The following is a 15,630-nucleotide window of genomic DNA, read 5'->3' on the forward strand; positions in this document are numbered from 1 at the left end:
AACAGTAGTTTGTGACATGTACAAATGTCCACGAGGGAGAAATGGAGTGCCAATTTACGGAGGTCAGGCCAGAACGTGTTTTAAGTTGTGTTTGACATGTGATATCCTTAAGCTGTCTCTTAACATGTGTCAACATAAATATCTTGGACAGCCCTGGTGCAGACAGTAGTCACATGAAATATGGGACAAGAGCTGTTTTTGTACACATTCTGATTACAGAGAGGGGTGGAATAAACGTGTCTGGACTTGCAAAATAGTGTATCTGCTATGGTTGATTGACATTGTGGAGCATGTTTGGGGGGTGGGAATTAAACCGCCTGGCATTTTGTATGCCTTTACTTATGGTATAGATCCGTGAATCTCAGTCTGGATTTCCTATCAGCTCACCCCAAGTTTCCTTAAAACCATGCCACTGCCCTGGCCCTATCCTAGACGGGTTAAATCAGAATTTCTAAACATTGCCCCTCAGCATCACTCACTTTTAAAAGTGATTCCAGTGTTTTGAGACAGTTTGGAGTTTTGTAGGAACCAAAGTTAGAAAAGAAGAAAGATTACAGAATATACTTTTCACTCTCCCCTATTTTCCTACTTCCTTGAGAAGGATGCGACATGGTCCAATCATCATCTAGTATAAACCACTTGTATAGTTTTAAATGTTCTAGTATCCATATTAAAAAATAAAAGAAATAAGTGGAGTTAATATTAATAAATTTTATCTAATCCAGTATATCCTAAATCTTCTTTCAGCATGTAATCAACATACAAATATTAATGAGATATTTTACACTCTTTTTTTTTTCTCGTATCAGGTGCTCTAAATCCAGTTCATATTTTGTAGGCGTACAGCTCATCTCAGTTTGGACCAGGTGGTTTTCACGTGTTCAGCGGCCATATGTTGCTGGTCAATTGGACAGAACAGATTTACAGGGTAAAGTGCTGGAGTACAAACCAGGAGACCTGAAGTTTAGTGTTGGGTTTGCTGCTGAATAATCCTGTGTCCCTGTAGAATTCACTTAACCCCACTCTGAACATCAGTTTCCTCTTTTTTCATATGAGGCTGTCTAGGGTCAGTCTAACTTAAGACTTCTAATTTTGAGTTTTCTAATTTTGAGTTATTAAGAGTTTTCTAATTTTGCTCCAAAGAACCCCAGGATTTTGTGAGCATACCTTAACAGTGATCATAGGGAAGAAAGAGAAGTGAGCCGCTTTAGGCTCTTTTTTTCCTTTGGATATACTTGAGGTGTCATTTTTTTTTTTTTTTTACTAAAAAAATGAAGGAAAACAAAGGTTTGAAAAAATCACTTGGCTAAACGTTTTCTTTGCCTGTGATTCTTTCTTGTCAGCATCTGTAAGACTATTCCAGGAAGAGGTCAGGCAGCAGGTGTCCTGCTCTTCCAATGAAGGTATCAACATGGCAGTGACTCTTGGATATTTCCCATCAAATAGTAGGAGTAGATTTGATAGTGGTTAATCTGGGTTGGATTTGCGGAACAGAAACCTCAAATACCTAGATATACTCCAGAGTGAGAGCAGACCACTTATGACTACTGAGGTGCATAGCTGTCATCTAAAACTGATCTTGCCCAAATCAGAGGAGGAGACACCTGACTCTTTCAGAGCTGTGGTCCCCATGGTCAGCCAGAACCTAGGGCTAGAATAACTCTGGATACCGGGCTTTTCTGACTTGGAATGTGTTTCTCTCTGATGGATGAATAATTAACAACAACTTCAGTAATTATTACATAGATGCCAATATTGGATACACATGATTTTGGTTCCCAGGCTAGTAACCTTTCTCCGTATCAGGTAGATGAACATTCTGGTGGCATCAACAAATAGGGAAAAAAATGAGATCATATCCTGTTCATTGGAAATCAGTCTGTGGCAGATTTCCACCATCAATGACATGGGAACACAATCCTGGTCCAGTATCTTGTTTGCCTTTAAAGCCATTGGTGTAATTTACTTGAAGTCAGTCGAGGATGTACATAACCCTAAATCTTAGTGACTTTGCTGTTATATTTGAGGGGGAAAAAAGTGACATTGAGTGGAAATTGTGGAGTGAAAAAAGCTGAGAGTGATTCTATCTACTTTCGGGTTACTTCTAAGAAGACTATTATTGCACCATATTCCATACTTAATGGGCAATTGTAAGAAAATCGTCTCAGCAAGAGTCAGCCAAATATCAAGAGATACTTCTAAATTTTATTAACATGCACAAACTTAACTCCTTCAATCCTGATGTACTCTAGTACCAATAAAAGCAACTTGTAATACTCAAAGCAACAGAGGGAGGGGGAACTCCAATTTTATTATATCAGGTGTAGCCATTTTTATGAGTTAATGAAAGGCTTGTTTTCTAAGCGCATTGGATTCTTTGGTCGAAGCAGTTTTTGCTTGGTACTTGTCACCCATCTGCATGGAGGACTCTAGGTGAACAGAAAAAGCAAATGAATATGACCTTTGTAAAGCTGGGATTTTCTTTATGAAGCCAAAGCATGTACAGATTCACAAATATTAGCCCACTCTTAATTTTGTCCCAGAAAACTTCTCTCTGGCTTCCAGCATCTCTGCATTCAAACCTTGGCATCATTGCTGCACATCTCGGTTCCCTGGGGGCCTTACCATCTGTTTATCTGGTAAAAGGCCCCATCTCATCAGTTTCCCTATCATCCAGTTGGAAATAGAGCCCTCTGGTTGGCCTTTTCCCTCTCTTTTTGCTCCTGTTTATTTGGAACCAGATCCTGTATTTCAGAGCAGGTGGCTTTACCTTAGCCGATTACCTAGAATTAGCAATTGCTGGAAGATAAAAGATTGGCATCGAAGAGGGAGCAGCTTTTATTACAGTGATCTTGGTGTTTGAGAGAGCCTAGGGACTTGGAGAAAGTCTAATTCATGAAGGTGATGCGGCTCAGGTGCGCTCCCTTTGCCTCTCACCTTCTAAAGGCTTCCACTCTTTCAGGTTTAACTCTTTGATCTAGTTCAAGTTTAAGAAGGCCAGCTAGTACATGGGTGGCAGAGACCCACTGCCTTTATAAGCCTGATAACAAATCAGCCTCCTACCCTGCTGTGCTCCTAGGATTCTTGCCTGAGAATTGTAAACCTTCACAGTTGTCCAACTCCTATCTTGGGAATTAACTCAAAAAAAAAAAAAAAAAAAAAAAAAAGTCAGCTCTTAGCCATACTCCAAGCATCCTTTTGAAGTTTCTTCCTTTCCATTCCCCAATATATATCTGGGGAATTTGGAGGAGTTGCCAGGTAGGATATTTTCTAATTTCAAATGGTACATAAAGACTCACCTAAATACACAGGGCCATCGAAACGTTTCCATGTTTTCTTACCAAGCATATCTGTTAGGTAGGGAAAAGCAGGGGAGGGAAAGGAACAAGATGAACAAAATCCCCAAATGCCTGAAGTCTAATGACCTAAATTCCTCTTTTTTTTCTCCTCCTTGTTTAGTTCTTGCGTTTTCTCGTTATTATCCACCACACTTTGGCATTCTGCATTTTGTGTTTTTTTTTTTCCGTCATTCTTTTGTATTATGTATTCTATTATAAGCTGCCCCAAATAATTTTTGAAAATAAAAGCAGTCTTTATAAGAAACACCTTTCAGTATTTGTTAGAATTTCAGTTTTCAAAAGTGATTTCCTCGTGACCTTACAATTTTTAAGCACTGTCTTAAGTTCTTTTTGAGAAGCCGTGTAGGGAAGTTGTAAACACGGATATTCTGGCATCAGACTGCTAGAGTTTATACTCATTGCGTCTACGTACAAATGGTCAGGTGATTGTGTTGGGCAAAGTGCTTAATACTTTTAAGCTTCAAGTTTCTCCCCCACCGTATTGTTATGAGGACTAAGTACATTTATATGTAAACACATGTATGTGTGTCTTACTCATGTTACAGCTTTACTGTCATGTCGGCCTTTATTACCCAAACAATACCTGGCATAAGATAAACACTCTATAAATGTTCGCTGCTAATATTACTGTGTACTCTAGTTATTATAACAACGCTCAGATAGATGTAATCCCCAATCTGCAGGTGAGGTAACTGAAGCTAAAGGAGGTGATTTCACTTGCCCAAGGTCATAAAACTGGTGAGTGGACAAAGCCAAGGTTTGCACTCAGATTCATCTGACCGCAAAAGCCTCATGCTTATCCGCTTAGTCTCCTTCTGCCACTTCATTTTGGCAGCTTAGTTAAATAGATATGTTTGGATTATTAAGAAAATCAAGTTGCACCATTAGTACAGGTTAATTTCCTGAGTTTTCTTTTCTTTTAAGTACTTACAATTTCTCTCGAATAACAAATCCATGCTGTGAGATTGCACAAAATTTCTTGCTATAGCTTTGCCATAAATCTTGCTTCTTTGAGAGAAACTTTTAAGAAATAAGGGGTCTAGGTTTCTTTCTTAATATCAAGTGTTCTTCCTAAAAGAGGAACCATTATATGGAGATGTTCTAATGCATATGGCTATTGCATATGGCAGAGGAAAGTTTCATGAAACTGGATTTCTGGTCCTTTGAGAGATTTCTAACAGATCTCTGAGTTGTTTTCCAGTAATGAATGCTCATGTGAAATAGACAAACAATGACAGCCTCAATGAAGGGGCTCATTGGCCATTTCTTAGAAATTTAACCTTCATGATACCGTCTCTAACCGTGGATCTTTGGATGCCCTGGCACATTGTAGGAGTTTAGTGAATATCCTCCAGCTGAATGAGTGAATGAATGTATTCACAGATGTGAAGAATGACAGTAGCTGTAAGAGAGCTTCTTAACTGCTGAGGTATGGGGGTATGGTCGAAAGAGAGAATGGTTGGTTCTGAGTCTGAGTGGTGAGTTGAATTTGTCATTATATCATATTTCTAACTACTTGCGTCTCCTCCCTGACACCATATTGCCCTTCAGTGTTCAAGATGACCCTTTGGCACATGCACACACGGATCCTGATTTCCTGTTTAATATTCAGTGCATTTATACCTTTTTGCTCTCGGATTCTTGCTCTGTTCTTAAACAGTGAGTCAATCGGTTTACTGAGAGGTGTGACTTTAGTTGGAGGGATAAATCTGGTCTGGCAGACCTTTTCCCAGTGGAGAAACATCATCTCCTGGGTTAGTTATGGTTGCATGTATGGAAACTATTTTCTTTTGTTGAATTGATTCTTGCCTAACAGAAACACGTCTATCTTTTTGCTTTATTAAACTTAATCAGGATCTCATATGCAAGAGATCGGGACTGGGTGAATCAGCAAGTGATTCCTTTCAGCAATCACATTGCATCTAGAATCAAAGAAAGAAGGCAATCTTTACTTTTTGGTAGCCTTTTGTTGTATTTTAATATGGGAACTTTCAAAACACTCCAATAAGTGGTTAGTGGTAGAGAAAGGTATTTGGCAGTTATTATTGAAACTTCTGTTGGGTTTAGCTAATGTAACAATTTGATTTTTTCCCTTTCAGCTGTCCCATTTCCTCCAAGTCACCGACTTACAGCAAAAGAAGTATTCGATAACGATGGGAAGCCTCGTGTGGATATCTTAAAGGCACATCTCATGAAGGAGGGCAGACTGGAAGAGAGCGTTGCATTGAGAATAATAACAGAGGGGGCCTCAATTCTTCGACAGGAAAAAAATTTGCTGGATATCGATGCACCAGTCACAGGTAAGTCCTCAGGATGGAGACTGCCTGCTTATACCCACACTTTGTTTTTAACATCAAATCAAAGAATCCTAGATAACCAAAGAGTCTTCAAATACAGTATTCATCTTACCCTCTTACTGTCAAATGTGTACATTAAGAAGTAAAGCTATTATAATTATGTCACGATATTTTTTATTTCATGTTTTAAATACCTAAAAGGTTGTGATGCTTTAAGAAGTGTTGTACAGCTCAGAGGTGATAAAGATAACACTTTATTTTAGAGGTCATCTTGTTTGTCTGTGGAAACACTAACTGGCACAGAGAACACAACATATTTGTTGGGAAAGATTAGACAAGGTACACTGAGACTTCCACGGTAGTTGAGCACGTCACTGAGTTAAAGCAGTGGTTCTCAAAATGTCATGCCCCAGAGTAGCGTTATCATCTCATTCCTTGGAAACTTATAAAATGTAAAGTCTTAGGCTCCACCCTGAACGACTAAATTATATTCTGTGGGGTGAGGCCACAGTCTGTTTCATCAAGTCCTCTAGAATTCTCTGATGCACATTCAAGTTTGAGAACCGCTGAAGTTTAGAAATTTCATGCCTTCTTAAGAGTACTTTGTGCCTAGAAAATGTCTTTACTATGTGAGTTTTTTGATGTGTTACTTCTTACGGACAAATATATATTTTGCATAAGTGTAACTTCTCTTAGTCCCTAAAAATTAAATCTTGTCAAAAAAATGTTGTATGGTGTAGAGGGTCAAATAGTAGAGACTTTTGATCTATTCTTTGTGGAGTTTGCTAAACTTGTAAGTTTTCATTTTTCGAAAAACTAAGACAACATTTATTTTCTCCTTCATTATTACCATTCTGGCAAAGGAAAAAAATTTAGACACAGAATACTGTCCTTTTCAAAATAAAGGGGATATTTTAAAATATTTCACTTATACTACTGATTGCCTCTTTCTTCCAAATTTGTATTACTTATGTGATCGGACTTCAATGGTATATTTGAACGTTACTGTTAAGAGAAAGACAAGGTCTCTAGAATACCAGACCAGATCTTCCTTGGTCATAATGTCCCTAATCGTTCTTATTCCAAAGAAATGGACAGTCTTGTTTCATTTTTGGTCGGCGATGCAATTTAAAAAAATAATAATGTGTTTGGGGCCAGGCAACAGGAGAAATTAGCTCCAATGGTTTTAGCTCCCTTTTGGCCAGTGGTGAGTAAATGAAGCCACGGGTTCACTCTGTGTGTATCCCTGTGAACCCCATTTTCTGTGTGTTAAAATGGAGTCATGCTGTATTATCTCCAACTCATAGACACTGAAAAAATGAAGACAAAACAAATGTGAACATGCTTTACTTTATTAGATACTAACATACTGAAGTTTTTTTTCTTATCTAAATATTAGCTTGGAAGCCACCAGCAAAAAACAAAAAACAAAAAAACCAAAAAAACAAAAACCCCAACCAAACCAAACAAAAAAAAAACTACTTTAAAAATTGAATATAAATTCCCCTTATAAATTAATGATAAAATATTAGCTTTAAATGACATCTTTATCATTAAGCTTATTAGTTTTTATTAAGAAGGAATAGCTTGATATTTTACTATGAGTTTATTTTTTCTCCATTTCACATGATAATATGTGACTTGCAGTGAAGAATTCATGTTAAGTTCACGAATGAGCCCAGGAGGTGATAATGGAGGTGATCATCATAACTTAAAGACACATGAAAATAGATATTTAGGGCAATGTATTTTCTGGGATGCAGTCAGCTCTTCTGTTTGACTAGGGTCTGTCCTGAAAGAACACAAAGAGAAGATTCTGGAAGAGTCAGATTTATGATGTTTTATCCTGGAAACCTTCTGGAGTCCAGGAACTAATTGCCTCCATGTTCACTATACATCACACCTGGTTGTGTTCTAGTGAGATCCTAGCTGATGGTTTGGCAAAGTTTGGGATATAGATATGAAGACACTGGAAATCAGGACTCAATTGTGTATATCTTTCCCTGAGGGAGGAAAAAACCCAAAGCTTTTTAAATAGTGATAGAGGCAGCTCTGGAGATATCACAGAATGTGTAGCACTAGTGAAATATAATCCAAGCAGGAAAAACTTTTCTCTAGAGGAGTGTTTATATTTCATAACAAAGGCAGGATCCCAAAGAACCTCTAGTAGATTCCATTGTAGTGATCTCTTTTCCTCTTTTCTGGGAACATAAGGATATGGATCATAGTGACAAAGGAGCTAGAAAAAAAATGATTTTAACATTTGGGTAAAAGGGAAAAAGGAAAAACCTTTTGCATATAATCCACCAGAAAGCTAAATTTATAGCTTCATTTTCCTAACCCATGAGTTTCTGAGCAAAAGCTGAAGCATGCAGAATTGCAAAATGAAAGCAGGATATCCTGATCAGAGAAAATTACAATCTCTTTGTGTTTCAGGATACTTCTTACAAGAATCTGAACCAACAGTATAATATTTATTTCTGAATTTAGCATATTTGTTGCTTGGATGACTGAATCAGTAAGGTTGTACTTTATTACCCATACTAGGCTATGCAGTGAAAGGCATAGTTCACATTTAAAAATCTTCAGGATAGAGTGTTCTCTATGTAGTTCAGAACTCCATACTTAGGAACGATGGAAAACTTAATTCAGAGGAGAGGGAAGAAGAGGAGGGGGAGAAGAAGGAAAATACAGTTAAAAGTTACAAATGAGAACCTGTGTAAAAGGGTAAGAGGAAAGAAGTGAGGACTTTTAACGTAGTGGGAAAAGCAGGAAGCCTGACAACATGGTGGTTTTCGAGCGGTATTAGAAATAGTCTCTCGCACGCCTATGTGAGATTCCTGAAAATGGCGAGGTGAGTGAGTCCTGGTAGAAATTGACCAGTAACTTCTTACGTGGAATTCACCTTTAAGTGGAGTAGGAATGTAAGCTCTCAAAATGGAACAAATGGCAAATATTTTGTAATTATACACAAAAGCCCCTCCCCCACTTTCCCTCTAGTCTTCCCTAGTCCTAATTTTTATTCATAAAAATGTTAGGAGAACTTTCAAATGCTAGGAGAAAAGTCGTGCTAACATCTGTGCCATGGTTTTCCCCCATTTTGAGAAAAATCTAGAAATTAGCACTCTAGTTATTTGACATCTGGACATTAGTTCATTCTTATAGCGGGTCTTTAATGTTTTAATGTACAGAGCTGCCCAAATCCCCTTCCCCCCACTTGAAGTATTTCCATAGTAATGAAAGGTTTGTATTGATTTAGGATTTTTTTTTCTCCTTTCAAATTCTGTACCTTTTACTTTGGGGCAGAAGAACCAGGAAGCTGCCTAGTCCCAACCTGGACCCCTCGCATGTGTCCCTCTAGAGGAGATACAACACTGTGTACCTTGCCCTCCTGGAGGTAGATTTAGATAAACCAGTAACCTTCTCCATGGGAGTAGAGGTGACAAGTAGCCATGGGTCCCCAAACTAAACAAAGGAGGTATGAGGCATGTTTTGCTCTTTTCTGTAAACTAACTTGCCTGATTAGAATGGTAGCTGTTTTAGACATTTAATTTGAAGACTGTGTTTCTGTATTCAAGGCATGTTGTCAAGGAAAGTATTCCCTTCTTTGATTCTTTTTTTGAAAATCCAGTTGAATTTATCTTTGTTTATTGGTAATACACAAATGGATCATTAAAGCATGTGGCCAAATATCAGTGTGGCAACTTGGTATGGACTGAATGCTTGTGCCCACACCCCAATATTCAGATATTGATGCACTAATCCCCAGTATGATGGCGTTTGGAGGTGGGCTGTTGGGAGGTTATTAGGTTTAGATGAGGTCATGAGGGTGGAACCTCCATGATGGAATTAGTGCATATATGAGAGGAGGAAGAGACGAGAGCTCTCTCTCTCTCTCTCTCTCTCTCTCTCTCTCTCCTCCACCCGAGGATACAGTAAGAAGATGGGCTTCTGCAAACCAGAAATAGGGTCCTTACCAAACGCTGAATATATGCCATCACCGTGATCTTGGACTTTCCAGCCTCCAGAACTGTGAGAAACATTTGTTTTTAAAGGTACGCCATCCACAGTATTCTGTTGAAGCAGCCCAGACTAAGATACAATTCATTTTGGGAATTTAATTTAATGAACATTTAGTGAGCATTTACCTTGTATACGTGGTGTGGGTTATATACAGAGAATAAGACCTGGTCTGTGCTCTCCAGGGGCTCAGAACAGGATAACTAAACGCGATATTTTGCCCAAAGATATGTACACCAAACTGTTGGTGAAATCACAAGATACGATCTAGATTCATTTAAGCCAATTAAGAAGTATCCAGATGGATATAGTTAACTTAAATCCAAAAGTCTTCCTATCTTCTAAATGGCTAAGGTTTCCCTGAAAGAACCCACTGATTATTATATTCCATCTTTGAGTGAAAGAAACAGTTAAATAGCTGAGATCCTGTCTTCATTAGGGACTGAGAACTCTTTAGAAGGTTAGGAACTATGGATGATAAGCACATGAGGTGGAGTCCTTGACCAGAATACTCAAGGTCTAGCTGGGGAGCCAGATACAAAAACAGATAATCACTAAATCATTTGTTAAGAACTGTAATGGAGGTGCCTACAAACTCATGTGGAAACTTAGAAGAAGGAATGCAGGAAAGCCAGGAACGTTTTGACAGATTACATGATATTTGAACTGGATCACATCTGAGAAGTAAAATTTTACTACGTGAAAAAGTGAGGGAAGGGGATTCGGAGCCAAGACAACAGCATGTTAAAGGCGCTAGTGTTTTCAGTAATGTGGTTAAGACATGTTTTTGGAGGTTTTCTGTGGGAAACCTGGGTCTCAGAAGGATGTGAGGGTGAGGGCGGGGCGAGACAGAGGTCGGAATGTCAGGTTTGGATGTGAGTCTCTCTTAGGCAGCACTGAAACATTCCGAGACTGTTGTACAGGCACCGGAGAGTCTAGGGGTCTTTGAGCAGCAAGTTACATAATCAAGTTTCATCCTGGAAGAGATGAGTGGACTAGAGAAGGAACTCGGGAGGGGCTTTGGTTAGGAACCTCTCATACTCGCCCAGGGAAACCAAGATGATGCCTTCGGCAGGGTAGGAGGGTTGGATATGGTTTTGAATACAGCTCCTTTGAAAATGCTAGTTAATACTAATCTTAAAACATAGGATTAGTTTGTGCTTAAAATCAGTATTGGTTAAAGACTTCTTGAACAGGGTAACATGGTTTATGCAAGGATCCAGTTTACTACATTTCTCCTTGGAGTTCTCATACTTTCCTGTTTTCCCTTGGACTTAGCAGAGAACAGTTTCCTCATTTAGAAAAGCAAAAGCAGACCAGAAGCCTAGGTTTTTGACGAGAGTGATTTAGAACTCATTTTCTGCTCTCTGGGCCGAGGGGAGAGGCCAGCATCAGCTGGGCAAACTGCTAATCTCTCTAGTTTGTCTGTTTCCTGCACGGGGGGATTTGTCCCTGGGGCAGCAAAGGATTCCCTCAGTGGCTGTGCCTGCCATTTAGCATGTCAGACAGTTGCCAGGAGAACCCTCTGGCTTTGTTCCTGGATGTGAGAGTGGACCAGTGGCCAAGTTTAAGGTCATGGCATTCCTTCCCTTACAGCAGCTGACGTCAATTAGGAGAATTCCCCATGCCTTTACTCTGGGGAGAGTTAAGTGGGGATAAGAATTCAGTGTCTTTTGAGACCTAAAAGATCAGTGTTTATTCTCTTCGTACTATCATTTGTCACTATCAAAGCCTAACATGGCCTTAGTTTATATGGGGATAAAATATTACTTGTGGGGCATTTTGCCCACTTAGATTTCAGCGGCCAGAACTGAAGGGCCTTCCCTGCAGCCAGAGGCCTATTTTGGTACCCAGCCCACTGCTGGCAGTCAGCACAATTCAGCCCCAGCCTGTGGCAGTAGCCCATCAGTTTTAAGTCTTCATTCCCCTTAATTTTGATCCTTGATTAAAAAAATCTTTTTTTTTTTTAATTTTAAACATTTATTTATTATTAAGAGACAGAGAGAGACAGAGCATGAGCATGGGAGGGGCAGAGAGAGGAGGAGACACAGAATCCTAAACAGGCTCCAGGCTCTGAGCTCTCAGCACAGAGCCCGACGCGGGGCTCGAACACACAGACTGTGAGATCATGACCTGAGCCGAAGTCGGACGCTTAACCGACTGAGCCACCCAGGCGCCCCCCAAAAATCTTATTCAATGATAATGTTGATAACAGGTCACTGCATGAGAGCCAGAGTCCTTTTCCCTGAAGTGTTTACCTCTCTGGGTTTGCAAGGTTGGTTTTAGGAAAACCATCTTAAAAATGAGAAAAGGGAGTCTCAGAAGTTTGAGTCAGGGTTCCTCAAAATCGAGGGTGGGTGAGAATCTCCTGAAGGGCTTTGTAAAACAGAGAATGCTGATCCCACCTCCAGAGTTTCTGATTTAGTAGGTTTGGAAGAGGGCTTGAGACTTCGAAGTTCTAACAGCTTCCCGGGTGCTGATGATACTGTTGATCTGGGACCACACTTTGGGAACCACTTGTTTAAGTGACTGGTCCGACGTCTCATAGCTAGTAAGCTGAAAACCTTGTTTTGAACAGGCATCCATCTACATAACTCCGGTTAGATTTCATGATATATTATATACACTATTCTACCTCTGTGCAAGTTTCAAAACATTCAGGCATTTTCAGTTCATTTGACTAGAATTTGTTCTTGCTTATCACTGAAGAAAGCATGCTAAGAATGCTATTAAATGTTCTTGAGAAACAGAAAAAAAATGTTGATGGTTCATTAGAATTGTTTATATTTTATATAAAAATGTATTGCTGTAGTACAAGGGGAGGAGAGGCAAAACAATAGTGCTTGGCATATTTGGGGCACAGAATTTATGCAGTTTTTCTCAGTGGGAAACCTTTGTAGTACGTTTCTTTACAAGCTCTCTGAGAGTTGACTGTGGAAGCTAAGGCTGGGACGGTTTATAAAGGAAAAAAAGAGGAAGACTGAGATCAAAAGCGTCTTTAAGGGACTTGTTTGGTAATGAATACGGTATCATATGAAAAATAGCTGAGCCATAATAATTTAGCACTCCCGTGTAACAAACAAGTCAGTAATAATCTGTTAACATCAGTAAACATGTAACACCGTCCAGAGCAAGCATTTGACAGTAATTACAGTTACACGGTAATTCTCATGAACAGATATTCTGCTTTAAGATGCAGCATATCCAGTCCTTTTGAGTTTGCCAGGAATCGGTACTTGTCACAAATAGTATTTTAGCACCCTTGATAAGGCGATGTGTGTAGTTGTTTTCATGGACACATAAAAATCCCTCAAACTATTATCCTTAAAGTCTGAAACTTATCCCTGGCAATACTAATATTCTGATGGTTTGGGAGACGGTTGAACTATATTCATATATTATAATCAACATTACCGTGGCTTTAAGAGAAGAGAAGGAATATTTCAAATAACACTGGAATCCTTCTAGGTAAGGGAAGAGCATTCTTCCTAGGTACCTCCAGGGAAAAATGTAGATGCTTTTCCTTTTGTCTAGCCAGATTGTATCCATGTATCTAATCCCCTCTCCTGTTACATTTGCTTATTGACCTGTCCCTGATCATTGCAAACTCCATTGATTTTTACTTTCTTGTGAGCCAGTAATGTTTATAGGTTTCAATGGACATTCCCAAATACTAGTCACAGACTGGTACTGGTTTATGGCAAAGTTTTTGTTGGACCAGAGTGAAATTATCGTTTTCAATTTAGTTAGCATACTTTCTTTTTGCATATGGAACTATGGTGATAGTAGATGGTAATTGTTTTTTTATAGGTTTTTGGGGAATGAATTAATGAGTTATTTTGTGGTAAGGCTAATATTTAAGTTCTTGTTTCTTCCCAGTCACTGTTATAAACACTGTAAATCTTAGTTGTTACTCTTAGTTTTAAGTCTTAGTTTTCACACAACCCTATGAAGGAAGAAGCACTGTTATCAGCTCCATTTTACAAATGAGGAAAGTGAAACTCAGTGAAGTTGAGTGTCATATCTAAGTTTACTCAGCTAAAAAGTGCCAGAACTAGTTTTAAAGCCCAGACAGTTCAACTGTGTCTATTCCCATTTTATTTGGGGTAGAAGTTGACTTTCCAGGTCCGTGGAATCATTAAATCTGGGAATAATCATAGAGCGTGGCATTTAATGGTATCGTACTGATTTTTTTTTTCTTTTTTATCGTTTCATGCTATTATCCCATTAAATGTTAACATCTGAGAACATAGATCTTGTGTTATGGTTTTGTGAATATTCCTCTGTTTCACAATAATTGTAATGTAAATGCACTGCTGATTTGCACGTTGTAAATTATGAAAATAATATAATGGAAACATACAGGCACCTCTAAAACAAGAGTACGTATCCATAGATTATGTGTGCCAGTGTAATCGTTTAAATTGGCAGTTACCTTTTTATTCTGTTCTTTTCTCCCGAATAGCTGTTTGGCTGATTTGTGTCTTAAGTGGAGGATTTTGGACACACGAGATACTGGATAAATAAAATAGATGAGCTTGTCAGAAGTAGTTTCTCTTTGAAGAATCTATGTAGTAACAGAAAAATACTATTAAATTTTGAGGCAGGTGTTTTGCTACTATTTAAAATGATTGCCTTGGCCTATAAAATGTATCATTTAAAATATGAATTACTTCCATGCATTCATTCTTGCTAATGTTAAGATATACTCCCTGAGAGAAGGCCTTTCGGCAGTTTGGTCCTGGCCTGGCTCTTCTTGTGATGGGGGGGTACAGAGAGCTTGTCCCTCTACTATTTTGTCCGGCTCTCCAACAGCATCAGGGAGTGAACATTGTCTCATGACATAACGTGAAAATCCATGGAGAGGTTTAAGACGTAAGTCAATCTTCGGAGGAGGTAAAAAAAAAACACACACACACACACAAAAAACCCAAAAAAGCCAAAAAACCTATCAAAAAAGTTCAGTGTTCATTTTTTAATATTAAACATTGAAAAAGAAATGTAATATATATATACAATCTCTAAGAAAATTACAAACTGGTACCAAGTCTCCCTCGGGTTGCTTTTATCATATGAAAATAACATTTCTCATAAAATGTATTTTGTAGAAATAGGATTTTAAAGATTATATGACAATAGAAAAAAACAACAAACCAACCCCACTCTCCAGGGAACAATTAAATCCTTTTCAGAGATTTTTATGAAACAACATTGTATTTTAATATTCTGAACAAAACTTGAATTCCTGCTATCATTTGGTCACTTTTTGACTTCAGTTTGGTGTATTATATGCTTCTCCGTAATTCCTTTCTGTTTATAGTTGATATCGTGGTCCGTATATTAGCCAGTGTTAGACATAACAGCATTGTTCCATTCTGTTCCTTAAGATATTTAAGGTTTGGACACCAAGGCTTTTGAACTTCAACTTCATTAGAGTCTTATATGTAGGCGAAAAGAAATGTGACCTCTATTTTTCTTTCTTTAAGCTTTTCTTAATTTTTTTTTCTAATGCTCTCTTCTGAACTGTCTTTCCTCGTATTTGCAATGAACAAAGCCCTGTGAATTAGTAAAATTAGGATTAGTGGGAAGGACAATTGCAGGTAAAAGTGAAGGAAAGATATAATTATTAACCAAACTTTGTTTGTCTGTTATGGCTTCATTTGTAATTTTTTAAAATAAAAATTGACATTAAGATCACCATTTTACTTACGGTGACTTTCTCCTCAGATTCATATTCTTTGTGACATTGGCAACAGTGTTATTGTGGTGTTCTTTGGATTTTATGATTAATGTCAGACATTTTGATATTCAAAAATCGATTTGGAATTCAGGAATTTCATTCCATTTCAGAAACGTAGTCATTGACTCTCACGATCTCTGCGCGTGCTGTGTGATTTGAGATGCCATCTGGTGGTATGTGTTCGATACATCTAGCTGTACTTTTCACTGCCATC

General features: G+C 38.4%; 1 protein-coding gene across 2 annotated transcripts in view; it reads left to right on the plus strand.

Moving 5' to 3' along the window:
- PPP3CA (protein phosphatase 3 catalytic subunit alpha) overlaps nucleotides 1-15,630 on the plus strand; it is a 325,261-nt gene that overhangs the window by 156,746 nt on the left and 152,885 nt on the right. Inside the window, exons 1-2 of one of the 2 annotated variants that reach the window (XM_042935820.1) lie at nucleotides 742-928; nucleotides 5,459-5,659. In XM_042935820.1, the coding sequence (XP_042791754.1) occupies nucleotides 772-928; nucleotides 5,459-5,659 (358 nt within the window). In that variant the 5' untranslated portion in view covers nucleotides 742-771. Of the gene's footprint in view, nucleotides 1-741; nucleotides 929-5,458; nucleotides 5,660-15,630 lie in introns of those variants that run through there. The other variant, XM_042935821.1, reaches the window with a different exon arrangement.

The sequence above is a fragment of the Panthera leo genome, chromosome B1 (genome assembly GCF_018350215.1).
Source record: "Panthera leo isolate Ple1 chromosome B1, P.leo_Ple1_pat1.1, whole genome shotgun sequence".
NCBI classification, from domain to species: domain Eukaryota; kingdom Metazoa; phylum Chordata; class Mammalia; order Carnivora; family Felidae; genus Panthera; species Panthera leo.